The sequence below is a fragment of the Macrotis lagotis genome, chromosome 7 (genome assembly GCF_037893015.1).
Source record: "Macrotis lagotis isolate mMagLag1 chromosome 7, bilby.v1.9.chrom.fasta, whole genome shotgun sequence".
NCBI lineage: Eukaryota > Metazoa > Chordata > Mammalia > Peramelemorphia > Peramelidae > Macrotis > Macrotis lagotis.
The window spans coordinates 216,234,394-216,249,083 of record NC_133664.1 but is presented as its reverse complement, the minus strand read 5'-3'; the positions used below and the strand labels follow the sequence as shown (position 1 = coordinate 216,249,083).

Genomic DNA, 14,690 nt, shown 5'->3' with positions numbered 1-14,690 from the left:
TTTTTTACCAATAGATTCTCTTTTCACTCAAATATATAAAGAAAACTGAGTCAAATTTATAATAAAAGTCACTTCCTAATTTATAAATGCTCAAGGGATGGATATAACAGGCAGTTTTCAGAAGAAGAAATCAAAGCTAACAGTACTCTTATAAAAAATGCTCTAAATTACTAATTATTAGAGAAAACAATTCTGAGGTACAATCTCACATTCATCAGAATGGCTAAGATGATAGAAAAGGAAAATGATAAATGCTAGAGGAAATGTAGGAAAATATGTACACTAATGTACTACTGTGGTAAAGCTCTGAACTGGTCCAAACATTCTTTTGCCTGGAGTCAGGAAGACTAATCTCAAATCTGGTCTTAGAAACTAGCTCTGAAACCCTGGACAAGTCAATTAACCCTGTTTGCCTCAGTTTCTTCATCTGTAAAATAACCCAAAGAAGGAAATAGGAATCTAGTATCTTTGTCAAGAAAACTGCAAACGGGGTCACTAAGAGTCAGAAACTGAAAGAACTGAACAATAATTGGGACTGTGCCTAAAACAACTATAAAATTGAATATGAATAAAAATGACTATCAATAGTTTTGATTTCTTCTTCTGAAAACTACCCATTCTTTTTGTTTTGATCATTTATCAATTGATAATAACTTGTCTTTTTATAAATTTGACTTGATTCCCTGAGAAATGAGATCTTTATTAGAGAAGCTTGCTATAAAATTTTTTTCAGTTGATTATTGTTTTTCCCTCCATCTTCTTATTCCCATTTATCTTCTGGCTCTCTCCTTTAAGCCTGTTCCTCCTTGAAAGTTATTTCTTCTGACCACTGCCTCCCCCAATCCACCTTCTCTTCTATCAGTGCTCCCCTTCTCTAATCCCCCTCTCTTTCTACTTCCCTTTGGATAAGAGAGATTTCTATACCCAACTGCTATGCTTTTTTTCCTTTTGAGCCTTTTCTGATGATATTTAGATTCAAGAACTGTCTGCAACGCCATCCCCATCTTTCTTTACTCTACAAAAGGCTCTTCTCATCGCTTTTTTGAGATAATTTGCCCCCATTCTATCTCTCCCTTCTCTTCTAGTGAACCTCTTTCTCTTTAACTTTTCTAGATAGCATTCTGTCAGTCAATTCACATTCATGCCCTCTTGTCTATATAAACTAACTACCCTAACAATGAAAAAGTTCTTAGTATTTCTATGTGTCATCTTCCCATATAGGAATGTAAATGGTTTAACTTTATTGAATCCCTTATGATTTCTCTTTCCTGTTTACCTTTTTATGCTTCTCTTGAGTCTTGTATTTGAAAGTTAAATTTTCTATTCATCTCTGTTCTGTTCATCAGAAATGCTTGGGGCAGCTAGGTGGCACAGTGGATAGAGCACAGGCCCTGGAGTCAGGAAGACCTGAGTTCAAATTCAGCCTCAGACACTGGCTGTGTGACCTTGGGCAACTCACTTAGCCTGTAGCCTTACATAATTTTTTTTAATTTTAAAAAAAGAAATGCTTGAAAATCTTCTATTTCATTAAATATGTTTTTGCCCTGAAGGATTAAACTCAGTTTTGTTGGGTAGGAGATTCTTAGTTGCAATGTTAGCTTCTTTGCCCTCTGGAATATTATATTCTAAGTCCTCTGATCCATTAATGTAGAAGCTGATTAATCTTGTACTACCTTGACTGTAGTTCCACAATATGTGAATTGGTTCTTTCTGTCTGCTTGCAATATTTTAACCTGGCTGTAATATTTCTGTGAATTTTCTTATGGGAATCTCTTTTAGGAAGTGATCAGTGGATTCTTTCAAATTCTATTTTACTCTTTGGTCTGGATTATCAGAGTAGTTTTCCTTAATTTCTTATGAGATATCTGGGCTCTCTTTTTAACATGGTTTTCAAGTAGTTCAATAATTCTTAAATTATCTCTCTTCATCTATTTTCCAGGATAGATATTTTTCCAATGAGTATCACATATTTTCTATTTTTTTTCCATGTTTTGGATTTTGTTTCTTGATGTCTCATGTAGTAATTAGCTTCCATTTGCCAAATTCTAAATTTTTAAGGAATTATTATCTTCACTAAGCTTTTGTTCTTCCTTTGCTATTGTCCAATTTTGTTTTTAAGTCATTCTTATCAGTGGATTTTTGTTCCTCTTTAATCTTTTGGACTGCTCTGGTTTTTAAAGTTTTCAATTTTTTAATGCCTCCTTTACCAAGCAGTTGACTTTTTCGCATGATTTTTCTTATATCACTGTCATTTTTTTCCCCCTAATTTTTCCTCTACTTCTCTTATTTGATTTTAATTCCTTTTTTGACTAATTTTCAAGTTCTTTTTTGGACCTGAGACCAATTCATACATTTCTTTGAGGCTTTGAATAAAGAAGTTTTGACTTTGTGGTCTTCTGAGATTATTTGATCTTCCCTGTTACACCATCATAACTTCCTATGATCAAGTTCTTTTGTTGTTGTTGTTGTTGTTGTTGTTGTTTGGACCTTTTCTAGCCTATTTCTGTTAGTTCCTGATCTGAGAAGGGAAGTGGCACTGTCCCAAGCTTCAGGATTTTCATGTGGTTATTTTCAGAGTTTATACTGGAGATCTATAAATTTTCATTTTTTCCAAGGTAGAATTATCTATGGAGAAATATGGTTACTCCTCACCTGGCCTATACTCTGGTCTGTGACGGAGACAGCATAAGAAAATCAAAAGGACATCAAAAACAGTACCTATGGATATATGATTACAAGAAAATTTTAATATATAGTTTCTTGGATAAAAGCCTCATACCTCAAATGTGTAGAGAACTTTGTCAAATTCATAAGTGTATGATTCATTATTTATCCTTTATTAGCATTGTTGAGCCTACTTTTATGTGGCTATAAAATTACCTAACCCAAAAGATTTTGGTAGAGGTTAGGGCTAACTTCAGAGGCACTCCAGGGAAATCAAATAGTTATAAATGCTTAGATCTCACCAGTGCTTGTTTTGGATACATCCAAAACTTGTATTTTGTGATCCTCAAATTCAACTAACTTATCTGCTGATATGCACCTCAAACTGGTATTTTTTAGAGACTGTCTACTGCCTATGAGGCTATTGAGGCAAATGTCCTTACACCTTTGTCTAAACTCTATATAACATAGCTTCGAAAAGATTCTTGGAGGGATCCTCACGATTTAGTCTTCCTTCCTACTTAAAGACCTAATACATTTCTTTCTTAAACCATTTCATATTTTGGAACTTATTCTTGTAAACAATGGCTCTTAGGGTGAGAAACTGATAAAACCAAAACCAAGTTAGCTTTTATCTAAAGATAATAAATTAAAGGCTAATAAATTAAAGTCATAAGATCATAGACTTAAGAATTGAAAGGCACCTTAGAGAATTGGAAATTAAATCAATGTTCTTCAATTGGGAAATGGCTTAATAAACTGTGGTATACGTATGTCACAGAACACTTGTTCTATTAGAAACCAGGAGGGATGGGAATTTAGGGAAGCCTGGAGGGATCTGCATGAACTGATGCAGAGCCAGAAAAACACTGTATACCCTAACAGCAACATGGGGGCAATGATCAACCTTGATGGACTTCGTCATTCCAAAAGTGCAACAACCACGACAATTTTTGGTCACCTGCGAATGCTATCTGTATCCTGAGAGGGAGTTGTGGACTTTGAACAAAGACCAAAGACCTTCAATTTAGGGGGAAAAAAAAGTTATCTTATTGTGTAGTTTTGCTATCTCTTACACTTTTCTTCACATTCAACTGAGATCAAAGTATACCATAGAACAATGTAAACACTAACAGAATGCCTTCTGTGGGGAGTAGGAGAGGGAAGCAAGAATGGGGGAAAATTGTAAAACTCAAATAAAATCTTTCTAAAAAACAAAGGCACCTTAGAGGTAACTGAATCCCAACCCACTTATTTTACTAATACAGAAACTGAACCACAGTGAAGTTAAGTGATTTTGTCCATGGTCATATATACGTATATGATTATTCTCTTTTCTCCATGTTCTGCATCCTATCCAATTCCTCTGCCTACTATTTTTCAGCTACAAAATTACTGTATTAATTTTAGTAACTTCAATTTAATATACATTACTTTGTTAGATTATATTCCCTGTCTGTTATTCCCTATAGCTGTTGTTGAGTTGTGTCTGATTTTATATGACCCTGTTTAGAATTTTTTTGGTTTGCTGTTTCCTTCTCCAGTTTATTTTACAGGTGAGAAAATAGGATTAAATGACTGGTGTCACCAAGCTACCCATGTGATCCCTAATAGATCCTTAACTTTTTTGATTGCCAATTTTTCTTACTTTGTAATTTTATTAATTTGTATTTTAAGTAAAATCGAGTTTGTCATTAATCACTTTTACTCATGCTTTTAAAAATTAGCGTTTTACAATTCAATTTTTTTGCTTTCCATTCTATCTATCGCTGTTGCTTTTAGAATTCTTTTTTTGCTTCTTTTTTCTCTATTTCCTTGTAGTACAAACTTAATTCTTTTATTTTTACCTTTTCTCAGTGACATGTGACAATTCAGTAATATAAATTTGCCTGAAAGAACTCCTTTGTCTCCGTCATATATTTTGACATAATTTTAAGCTCTCCAATTTTATTTTTTCTTTAAACTAATAAATTTTATTTCCTTTTCAATTTCCAAGTAGTTTTTGTAGTTTCTGTTCTTGATGTTATTTAATTCCAATTTTATCTAATTAGGTCTGAAAATACAGCATTTATAATTTCTGCCTTTTTGTATTTATATAGGACTTCTCTGTAATCTATCATATGATCAATTTTGGGAGTGTTTTGTTTCTGCATGAAAAGAATTCATGTAACCCAGCTTCTTCCATTAGTTCTTGTAATAAATTGTAGTACTTTAATGTATATCTTCTTTTTATTGTTAATATTATTAATTGCCAGATTGCTTTATTATAAAACTATTTTACCTTCTTAATTATGGAATTATTCTTTTATTATGTTCTAATTTCAATTCTCCTTCAGATATTTACCAACATTCCTATTTTTCCTTTTAACTTACATCTTGCATGATATATTTTGTAATGTTTATCAAGTCATATGTAGATGAGGAAAAAAGGGGGAGGGCCCTGATGCTGAGAAAACTGAAGCTCTTACCTTTGACCTCCGTCTGCTCTATGGGCTGCTTTTTCTACATATTCCGATAATGAGGTGGCTGATATGCACTTGATCTCTCTCCTGTTTCAGTGCTTGTTAATTGATAGGGCAAATCTTTGAATACTGTAAGTGTACCAAGGAAGAAGGAAGAAATGGAGGCAGTACTCACAAAGAAGGGTCTGAGAAGATTACTTTTTTCCACCCCAGCGGAATCCCTCCTTCTTTCTCTTTGCTTCCTCTCCATGAGTGTGAGAACTGGAAGAGTTCTGGAGAGTGTAGGGCTTAGAGTGACCTGGAATAGCCCGGAGCACGGGATGTTGAGCTCCCTTCAGAACTGGGGAGCTGCTTTCTTCTCCACCGCAGCAAGGCTTTTCGCGCGGCCTGAGGCACGTGGAGCTTCCAGAGGAGCCCTAGGGACCACTCACTTTTCTCTCTCACCTGCCCGGGATGCTAATTCCGAATCCACGCACCCACCGCAAGACCCCTTCCAGCTACCAAAGCTGCGGAGGACCAAAACTGTGCCCTGGTCCGTCATTCAAACGCTTCCGCCGGAAACGCTTCCGCCGGAAACGCTTGCCCGCTCTCCACTCACTGAATTCCGCTCTCTCCTGGAATCTGGTCTCCACACCAAAGGATCCGTTGCTTTCGCGCTGCAGGCTTCCCGCCTGCCTGCGCCTGCCTAGGTCTGCCTTCTGGTCTGTCAGCCCAAGGCACTGGAAACTGAATTGGCTCGGAAGGGTTTGATGTTTGGTTGAAGATGAACGAGCTTGAAGGTGTTTATTTTTCGGCCGTCTTAAGCTGCACTTTCCTAGTCTCTTGTTTCCTGTTCTCCCTCATAAACCGGGCGCTCCGGGAGCCCTACATGGACGAGATTTTCCATTTGCCGCAGGCCCAGCGCTTCTGCTGGGGCTCCTTCCAGGTGAGGATCGCCCACTCCGCCCATTGCATTAGTCTGTAGCGGCCCAAGAGTCACCTTCAAGCTCTGGGGCATCTTCCCGCAATTGTAAAGGGGAATCTGCGGCAGCCCCTGCCCCCCCCCCCGAAATAATGGCCCTCCGGCAAAAAGGCAAAACATTCGAAGGCTTCCCCAGGTACATTTAAGTTTAAAACTGAAGAAGTAAGCCATTGAGGTTACAATCATACTGATTTCTCTTAATGATCTGACCCGCCCAGGGCCGGCTAGGTGGTGCAGTGGATAGAGCACCGGCCCTGGAGTCAGGAGTACCTGGGTTCAAATCCGGCCTCAGACACTTAATAATTACCTAGCTGTGTGGCCTTGGGCAAGACATTTCACCCCACTGACTAGCAAAAAAACAAACAAAAAAAAAGTTCTGACTCATCTGCTGAGTGTGCTTCACTAAATACTAGCTTAAGAGGCACATATTAAATCCCTTTCTCCCCCAGCCACCCACTCCTGATATCCATATGCAATACAAGTCAGTCACCAAAGCTCTATAGCAATTTTTCTCTCTATTGAATTTTACCCCAAAACTTAATGAAAATGGTGTCGGGGCGGCTAGGTGGCGCAATGGATAGAGCATTGGCCCTGGAGTCAGGAGTACCTGAATTCAAATCCTGCCTCAGACGCCTAGCTGTGTGGCCTTGCGCAAGCCACCTAACCCCATTGCCTTGCAAAAAAGAAAAAAAAAACATTAAAAAAAAAGAAAATGATGTCCACTAGTTGGACATGGATACCAAGTAGTTGGACATATTCACCAAGTAGATATAAATTCTCCCCAATATCTATTGAAGGAAGAAATCTTGAATCATCTAAGTACCTTTATGTAATCTACATATGCATGGTATACATAGGGTCACAGGTCTTTGAAAGAGAAAGTAGATTATTTAGTTCACTTTTTTTCAATTTTCATTTTAGGTTCTAGGGAAGTATAAAATTGCTCAACTAGTTAGTTGCAATGTCAAAATTGGAACTCAGGTCTGAGGCCTAATAAGCTCTCTTTCCTACACGTACATGATAGAATAATGAAGAAAATAAGATGAAAATTGTTCCTGTCTTTCGTTATTGATATTATATTTTGTAGCATCTTTATCACCATCCTTTTTTTCATTTTTAAGTGGGATCCCATGATCACAACATTACCTGGTTTATATCTAGTATCTGTTGGACTTGTAAAACCTGCAACATGGATCATTGGATGGTCTCAACATGTAGTCTGCTCCATAGGAATGCTCAGATTTGTTAATCTGCTCTTCAGTGTTGGCAACTTCTATTTACTCTATTTACTTTTTTGCAAGTTACAACAGAGGAACAAGGTAAGTTTTCTGACTAATTCACTAGAATAACACTCTCTCTCTCTCTCTCTCTCTCTCTCTATATATATATATATATATATATATATATATATATATATATATATATATATACACACACACATTTATTTTGGTTGATTCATTCTCAATTATATGAAACATTTCTCTAGCATTTAATATATGGCATATTTCTTTTAAAAATAAAGCAGGGACAGCTAGGTGGCGCAGTGGATAGAGCACCAGCCCTGGAGTCAGAAGTACCTGAGTTCAAATGGCTTCAGACACTTAATAATTACCTGACTGTGTGGCCTTGGGCAAGCCACTTAATCCCATTTGCCTTGCAGAAACCTCAAGTAAATAAATAAATAAAAAATAAAGTGGAAGTATTCATTAATTCTATTATTAAATTTATAGTTGTATAATTTAAGGACTTTTATTGATTTTTAGAATTAAATATAAACAAGCAATTGCTGATTAATGACATCAAACACTTGTATCTGGGTCTGTTTTCAAGAAAGTCCAGAAGAAAATGCTGGAAAAACTATCATGCAGCCAAATCCCCTGCCTAAGTTCTAGTATATACTATCTGACAAGCTAGTGGCTAGAAATGATTGCTATATTTAGCACTATATGTGCCCAAACTTTGTAAACTTTCCAGGTATGAAAGGGGTTGAGAGACTGTGTTTTTTGTAAGGGAGGTTAATGATTATGTAAAGATAACACTGGTACTACAGTGCTATGCAAACTTACTGGGAAAAAAGCAAAATATTTAAGTATATTAAGAAAATCATCATTAACAACAAATATTTATTTGACTTCTTAAGGGACTGAACTAAGTAATGGAAATTTTAAAAAAAGGCCAGAAAAACAGTCCCTACCTTCATTTTTTAAAGAGGAGAGCAAAAATACATTATTTGTATCAAAAAGAAAATGAAAAAGGATAGACTGAGAGGGAGAGAATTTGAGACTCAATTTTTTTAAATGAATGTTAAAAATGTTTTTATATGAAATTGGAAAAAATAAAAATATTATTTTTAAAATTTTAAAAAGGCATTTCAGAACAACTGAAGAGAAAATAAAAGACCTCCCCAGACATTCAGTCTGGGGAGACAGCATGCAAATAATCAAGTTATGTTAACTGTAAATTGGTGATCTTCTCAGAGGGAATGTTCCTTCACCTCAAGTTGAACCATAAAAAAAAAATGTTCATAACAGATATGCATGGTACAGCAAAATAAACTTCTGTACTGACCATACCCCAATTTAATTTTTTAGTTGGCTTCAGTATTTTCTCAATAAATCATCATATCATATACAAAACAATAATTTTATGTCATTCTCATCCATAGCAAGCATTTCTAGCATTCTGTTAAATATAATTTTAACAGGTATATTTGTTTTACCACTGATCTTACTGGAAAAGCCTCTAACTATTCTCCATTTCATATGCAACTTTTGGTTTAGACTCATTTTTTTAAAGAAAATTCTATTTACTCCTGTACTTTCCTAGTGTCTTTAACAGAGATGGGTTTGGGATTTTATTAAAAAAAAAACACCTTTTCAACATGTTATGACTTTTATTATGTGATTTGCATGATTTATGATGTTTATAGTTTACCTCATTTTATGAGTCCTGTTTTTTTAAGGTATGAATTCAGCCTGATTCTAGTTTTTAGTCTTTATTATATAGTATTGTAGCCTATTTGCTATTTAATATTTTTGCTTCAATGTTCATTAGAAATGTTGGTCTATAGTTTTCTTTGTTTTGTTCTTCCCTGTTTTTTGAGGCATCTGGGGGCACAATGGATAGAATACTGGATCTGGAATTAGATGAACTTGTGTTCAAACCTGACCTCAGATACTTAATTGCTGTGTGACCCTGGCAAAGTCATTTAAATTTTTTTTTGCCTTAGTTTTCTAAACTGTAATCTGAGCATAATAATAATATCTACCTTTTAGAGTTGTGGGTATCAAATAGGATAATATTTGCAAAAAAGTTTGGCATAATGCTTGCCACCAGTAAGCATTATATGTATATTCATTAACTTACTGACAATATATGAAACTTTTCCCCACTTATCTGTTTCCTTTTTAAGATTATTCTTCCCTTCCTTTTCATTTTAGGATCAGGTTCATATTTATAATATAGAAAAAAATTTGAAAAGGTTCCTTTTGCTGTTTTTTGCAGTTTATGAAGTATTAGAATTCAATATTCTTTTGATATTTCATGTAATTAACTTATAAATCTATCTACTACCAAAAAATTTTTTAACTAGTAAATTCAGTTTCAGATTATTCAATTTCTTTTTCATATATTAGGATATTTAGATAATTTGTTTTTATTAATCTGATTTATACACACATATAAATGTATACATATATATTTAATGTAGTCATCCATTCCTTTAAACTTTTGACTCTATTAATATACTTGGGCAAAATGTGTTCTTATTTTCTCTTCAGTTCTGAAATGCTTTTTAAAAATTTTAAAACTAATATTTTTATTTTTTCCAATTTCATATAAAAACATTTTAACATTCATTTTTTAAAAAAATTTTGACTCGGATTCTCTCCCTCCTCATTTTTTGATACAAATAATGTATTTTTGTCCTTCACCTTTAAAAAAAATAATCAGATTAGCTAGCTGTATGGTTTATTAGTTTTATTTTTTAAAAGAAATTAGTTTTATTTATCAATTTCATTGTATTTTTCCTTTCAGTTTTGTTGATCTGTTCTTTATATTTATGCTAGTAGAGACTAAGTCTTGTATGATACTCACTATGGATTCTTGGTACATGATTTAAATTTTGTTTTGGTTTGATTTGAAGTTCTGGATTTTAGCTGTGACATTCCTGGGGGGTTTTCATTTGGAAGTTTCTTCCCATAGGTGATCATTTTTTTTTTACTTTTAGTTCTGATTCTAAGTGATCTGGGCAGTTTTATTCTTGATTTCGTGGAATATGATATTATGAGTAATTTCTTTTTTAACTTTTATATAGCAGATCATAAAGTCATGTTCTGGTATTTCATATCTATGTAAGAGTCTTTGTAATAATGGAACAATTCTGCTTCTCAATATTTTTTGAGAGTTCACCATTTCCTAAGTGGGAACAAGACTCCCAGGCATATTAAAAGTATGAAATAATTTAAATTGTTTTTAGATTATTATTCTTTTACTCTTACAAAGATTCCTGCATCTTAAAACTCATTGGATTTCTTGTGACTGAGAGTGTTTTAGTTTAACTTTTTTAAAAAAGTGAGTGCATTATCTTGCCTTTGACAAGTATTTTTTTTTTCATAAGCTTGTTTAGCACCTATTTTTTTAGGACTGGTCTTGTTCTTCCAACTTCAGGAAACCTATATGAAACTATGGACAACTCAAGTATGGAAAGCAATCATATCTATCTGAAGATCTTTGATTTTTAAGGATTGTTGTTCATTCATTTCATTTTTGGCCATTTTTTTCATGTAACAATTTGAGATTCTCTTGCCAAAGATCCTGGAGTGTTTTGTCATTTTCCTCTCTAACTCACTTTACAAATGAGGAAACTGAGGCAAAAGTGTTTAGTAACTTACCCAAGGTTACACAAGTAGTTTATTTCCTGACCTTGTGCCTGATATTTGTCCACTCCACCTCTGAGCTACCTTTGAGGGATGTCTATTTTGCAGTAATAGTTTGTCATTTTGCTGCTTTGTTTTTCATTTTTGACTGCAGTTTACACATCATTGTGATTGACAGTTTTTTAATTGTGAGCTTGAAATATCCTTAAAATGTTTGACTCTCCCAAACCAGCAATCATTGCTTTTCACTGAAATATGCTACCTAATAGCTATAAATTTTACCTGTTCTTAGAGTAATAACCATTCTTTTTAAAAATAACAAAACACAGTAAAAGAGAAAAATGAAATGTACATGTATGGCACAGAATCCATCTGATAAAAGTATGGAAACTGGCCAGATCAATCCAATTTATGTACCAAAACTATTGATGGTTCCAAGTAATTTACCTATCTTGCTTAAGCATCTCCATTCTTAGAGCCCAAGGAATTTTTAAATTTCCCCTCAGTAACTATTATGATATTCAAAGGTACTTGATAGATCTTTCATAAATAGTTGTTGAATGAGCCTCCTAGTATATATACATATGCTATAGCTATTTGTAGAAATTGCCAATATAATTTACTTTTAAAAATTATTTTGTTATTTGGAATAGAATGATAACATAAGCTTATAAAAAATTGTAATAGCCTCAAGAGCTCAAAAAGACTTTTAAGAGGTTGTGGTCATTTTAAATTCATACTGTACTAAGACTTTGAAACAAAGAGTTTCTTCTAAGAGAAACATCAATCAAACGTTTGCAGTGTATAAAAGACCCATAATTTAAAATGTTACTGTTGCTTTTTTTGTGCTGCCAAACAAATGATTGTAAAACTGAAGTTTGTTAATTTTGTTATTTTTTTCTTTACATTGAGTTCTAAAATCAGACATAGGTTCTGAGGTTGCTAGGACAAACATGAAGTAGTCCATTTCTTTAAATGATGTTAATATTCCCCTGAGTAAGACATAAAAGTGTATACAAAATAAATGCAAGGTAATTTGGGAATGGGACTATGAGTTAGCATTAACATCTTGTGGAATGAGGAAAGCAAGAGGCATTTTACTGGAGTTCAGGAGGGAGTACATTCCTTGTAAGGAGACAAAAGTTTATTCAAAGGCATAGAAAAAAGTAATATTTATAAAAGGAACAGCAAAGAGACCAGTATACCTATTTTCTAGAGTTCATGTGGAAGTTTGGAAAGGTAGGTTGGAGGGTAAATTAAGAAGAATTTTAAATTCCAGATATATAATTGTGGGGTTTTTTAGGTCTTAAGCTGAGTATTTAAAAATATCAATTTTTTTTAAAAACCATATAGATGCCTTTTCATTACCCTACAAATGCTCACATTTGATTATTAATTCAGAAATAAACATTTATTAAGTACCTATTATATACAAAACACTAACTATATTTTTTTACCCTTCAGGCTGTCTCAGGTATCCAGAGAATTTTGTCAGCCTTAACAATGGCAATTTTTCCTACACTCTATTTTTTTAATTTCCTCTATTATACAGAAACAGGATCCATGTTTTTTGTTCTTTTTGCCTATTTGATGTGTCTTTATGGTAATTATAAAACTTCAGCCTTACTTGGATTTTGTGGCTTCATGTTTCGCCAAACAAATATTGTTTGGACTGTGTTCTGTGCAGGAAATATAATTTCACAAAAGTTAACAGAGGCTTGGAAGATTGAGCTACAAAAAAAGGAAGAGAAACTTTCATCCATCAAAGGACCACTTTCAGCATATAAGAAAATACTGTGCTTTCTTTTTGATTATGTCACATCCTTTAGGAACTTGAGTATGCTTATTGTTTTAACATGGCCCTATATTCTTTTAATAATTGTATTTATTGCTTTTGTAGTTTTAAATGGTGGAATAGTTGTTGGTGATAAGAGTAACCATGAAGCCTGTGTGAATTTTCCTCAGCTATTTTATTTTTTTGCATTTACTTTCTTTTTTTCCTTTCCTTACCTGCTGTCCCCTGCAAAAATTAAAACTTTTCTTCACTTAGCATGGAGACACTGGGGACAATTTGTTGTATTTATGATTGTTTCCTTATTTTTAGTCTGGAAATTCACTTATGTTCATAAGTATTTGCTAGCAGACAATAGACATTATACATTCTATATATGGAAAAGAATCTTTCAGAGACATGAATTTGTTAAATACTTGCTAGTTCCATGCTATTTGTTTGCTGGTTGGAGTATTGCTGATTCATTGAAATCCAAATCCATTTTCTGGAACATAATGTTTTTTATATGCTTATTTGCAGTCACAGTTCCTCAAAAACTTCTTGAGTTTCGTTACTTCATATTACCCTATATTATCTATAGGCTTAACCTTCCTATGCCACCCCTGCCCAAGCTCCTTTGTGAATTAGGTTTTTATATGATTATTAACTTTGTAACATTTTATCTCTTCCTGAACAAGACATTTCAATGGCCAAATAATGATAGTATTCAAAGGTTTATGTGGTGACCAAATGAATATCTTCCTTTTATGAGCAAATTGATATTTGGAACTTTTCCTCCACAAAAACAAAACTTTATTTAATAGCAAGTCAGTGTTTATGTAGATAGAATAAATTGTGAAATTTAATTTGTTCCATGTGTTAAAATATTAAATTATGTTTTAATTGTATTAATGTGTTTAATTTGTTTAAAGCCATTTTATTTTCATGAATGAATTGAGGATGGCCAAAAATTATGAAAAAGAATGAAAAATGAGAATTATTTTCATTTACTCTGACATATCTTCAAAAAAACACTTTTATTTAACCATTAAAAAGACTTAGATTCTTCTCATGTATATGCTTAGGAAGGATACCACAGTGGTCCTAAAAATTATTTTAATTTTATATCCATTGAAATAGCAAAAAAAAAAGAAACCAGCTATTTGAAAGCAATTAGACTGTGGATAGCTTCAAAAACTTCAAATATTTCAGTATATGGTTAGTATTTTTCCATAAATTTAGGGAGGTTTGGGAATTACATTATTACTTAAAATTTAATATATATGGATAGTACAGACCTTTCACATCTTTTCATTTTGAAAATAAATGTTATGACTAAAGCTAAATTGCACTGATGATAATACTTATTTAAAAGGGACTGGAATCATTGAGATGCATTACCGAAGAAGTCTTAAAATCAACCTCTATATGATTTTTAAAAGTACAACTGTTTCCTTTCTTGAATCATTTAATTGCAGCTCCCCTATGTGAAGACAGATGTAGACAACATGATTTTTTGAGATCCTTTTCACCTGGTAATTATGTAGTAGGAATTTATAAAGCCCAATTTTAACTACTGATTAATTTAGTTTCTTGTGAGTTTTTTGATACAATGTCTAAATCTTTTTGCAGTATTATTTTAAAATCATTTTCACATTTTCCAAACTGATTGTGAATTTTGATGCATGGAGAAATAATTGTATTTTTATATAACTTGTATTACTTTCCTAAGAGAGATTATTTTCACTTCCCTTTTTAGTTACTGAGTTCAAAAGGCATTCTGTATTTGTTAACTGCAAATTTATTATTATTATTTTTAAATAAAAAAACTTGAGTTTTCATTAACTAGAATAGTGGAATTATTTTCATAGAGTCTAGTTCCATATATTAGTTCAAAGTATATAGCATATTTCAAGGTTTTCTGTTGTATGGAGAAAAAAATCTCATTAAAAGAA

At 33.2% G+C, this 14,690-nt stretch overlaps 2 protein-coding genes across 3 annotated transcripts in view; one reads left to right on the top strand and one right to left on the bottom strand.

The window, feature by feature from the left end:
• IRAK4 (interleukin 1 receptor associated kinase 4) overlaps positions 1–5,663 on the bottom strand; it is a 69,099-nt gene extending 63,436 nt beyond the window's left edge. Inside the window, exon 1 of the mRNA XM_074194868.1 lies at positions 5,302–5,663. The gene's annotated coding sequence lies outside the window, so the exon portion shown is untranslated. The remainder of the gene's footprint in view (positions 1–5,301) is intronic.
• An 88-nt stretch (positions 5,664–5,751) lies between these two features.
• ABCD2 (ATP binding cassette subfamily D member 2) overlaps positions 5,752–14,690 on the top strand; it is a 177,112-nt gene continuing 168,173 nt past the window's right edge. The window contains exons 1-3 of one of the 2 annotated variants that reach the window (XM_074194858.1): positions 5,761–6,051; positions 7,209–7,406; positions 12,429–14,530. In XM_074194858.1, the coding sequence (XP_074050959.1) occupies positions 5,890–6,051; positions 7,209–7,406; positions 12,429–13,481 (1,413 nt within the window). In that variant the 5' untranslated portion in view covers positions 5,761–5,889 and the 3' untranslated portion in view covers positions 13,482–14,530. Of the gene's footprint in view, positions 6,052–7,208; positions 7,407–12,428; positions 14,531–14,690 lie in introns of those variants that run through there. The other variant, XM_074194855.1, reaches the window with a different exon arrangement.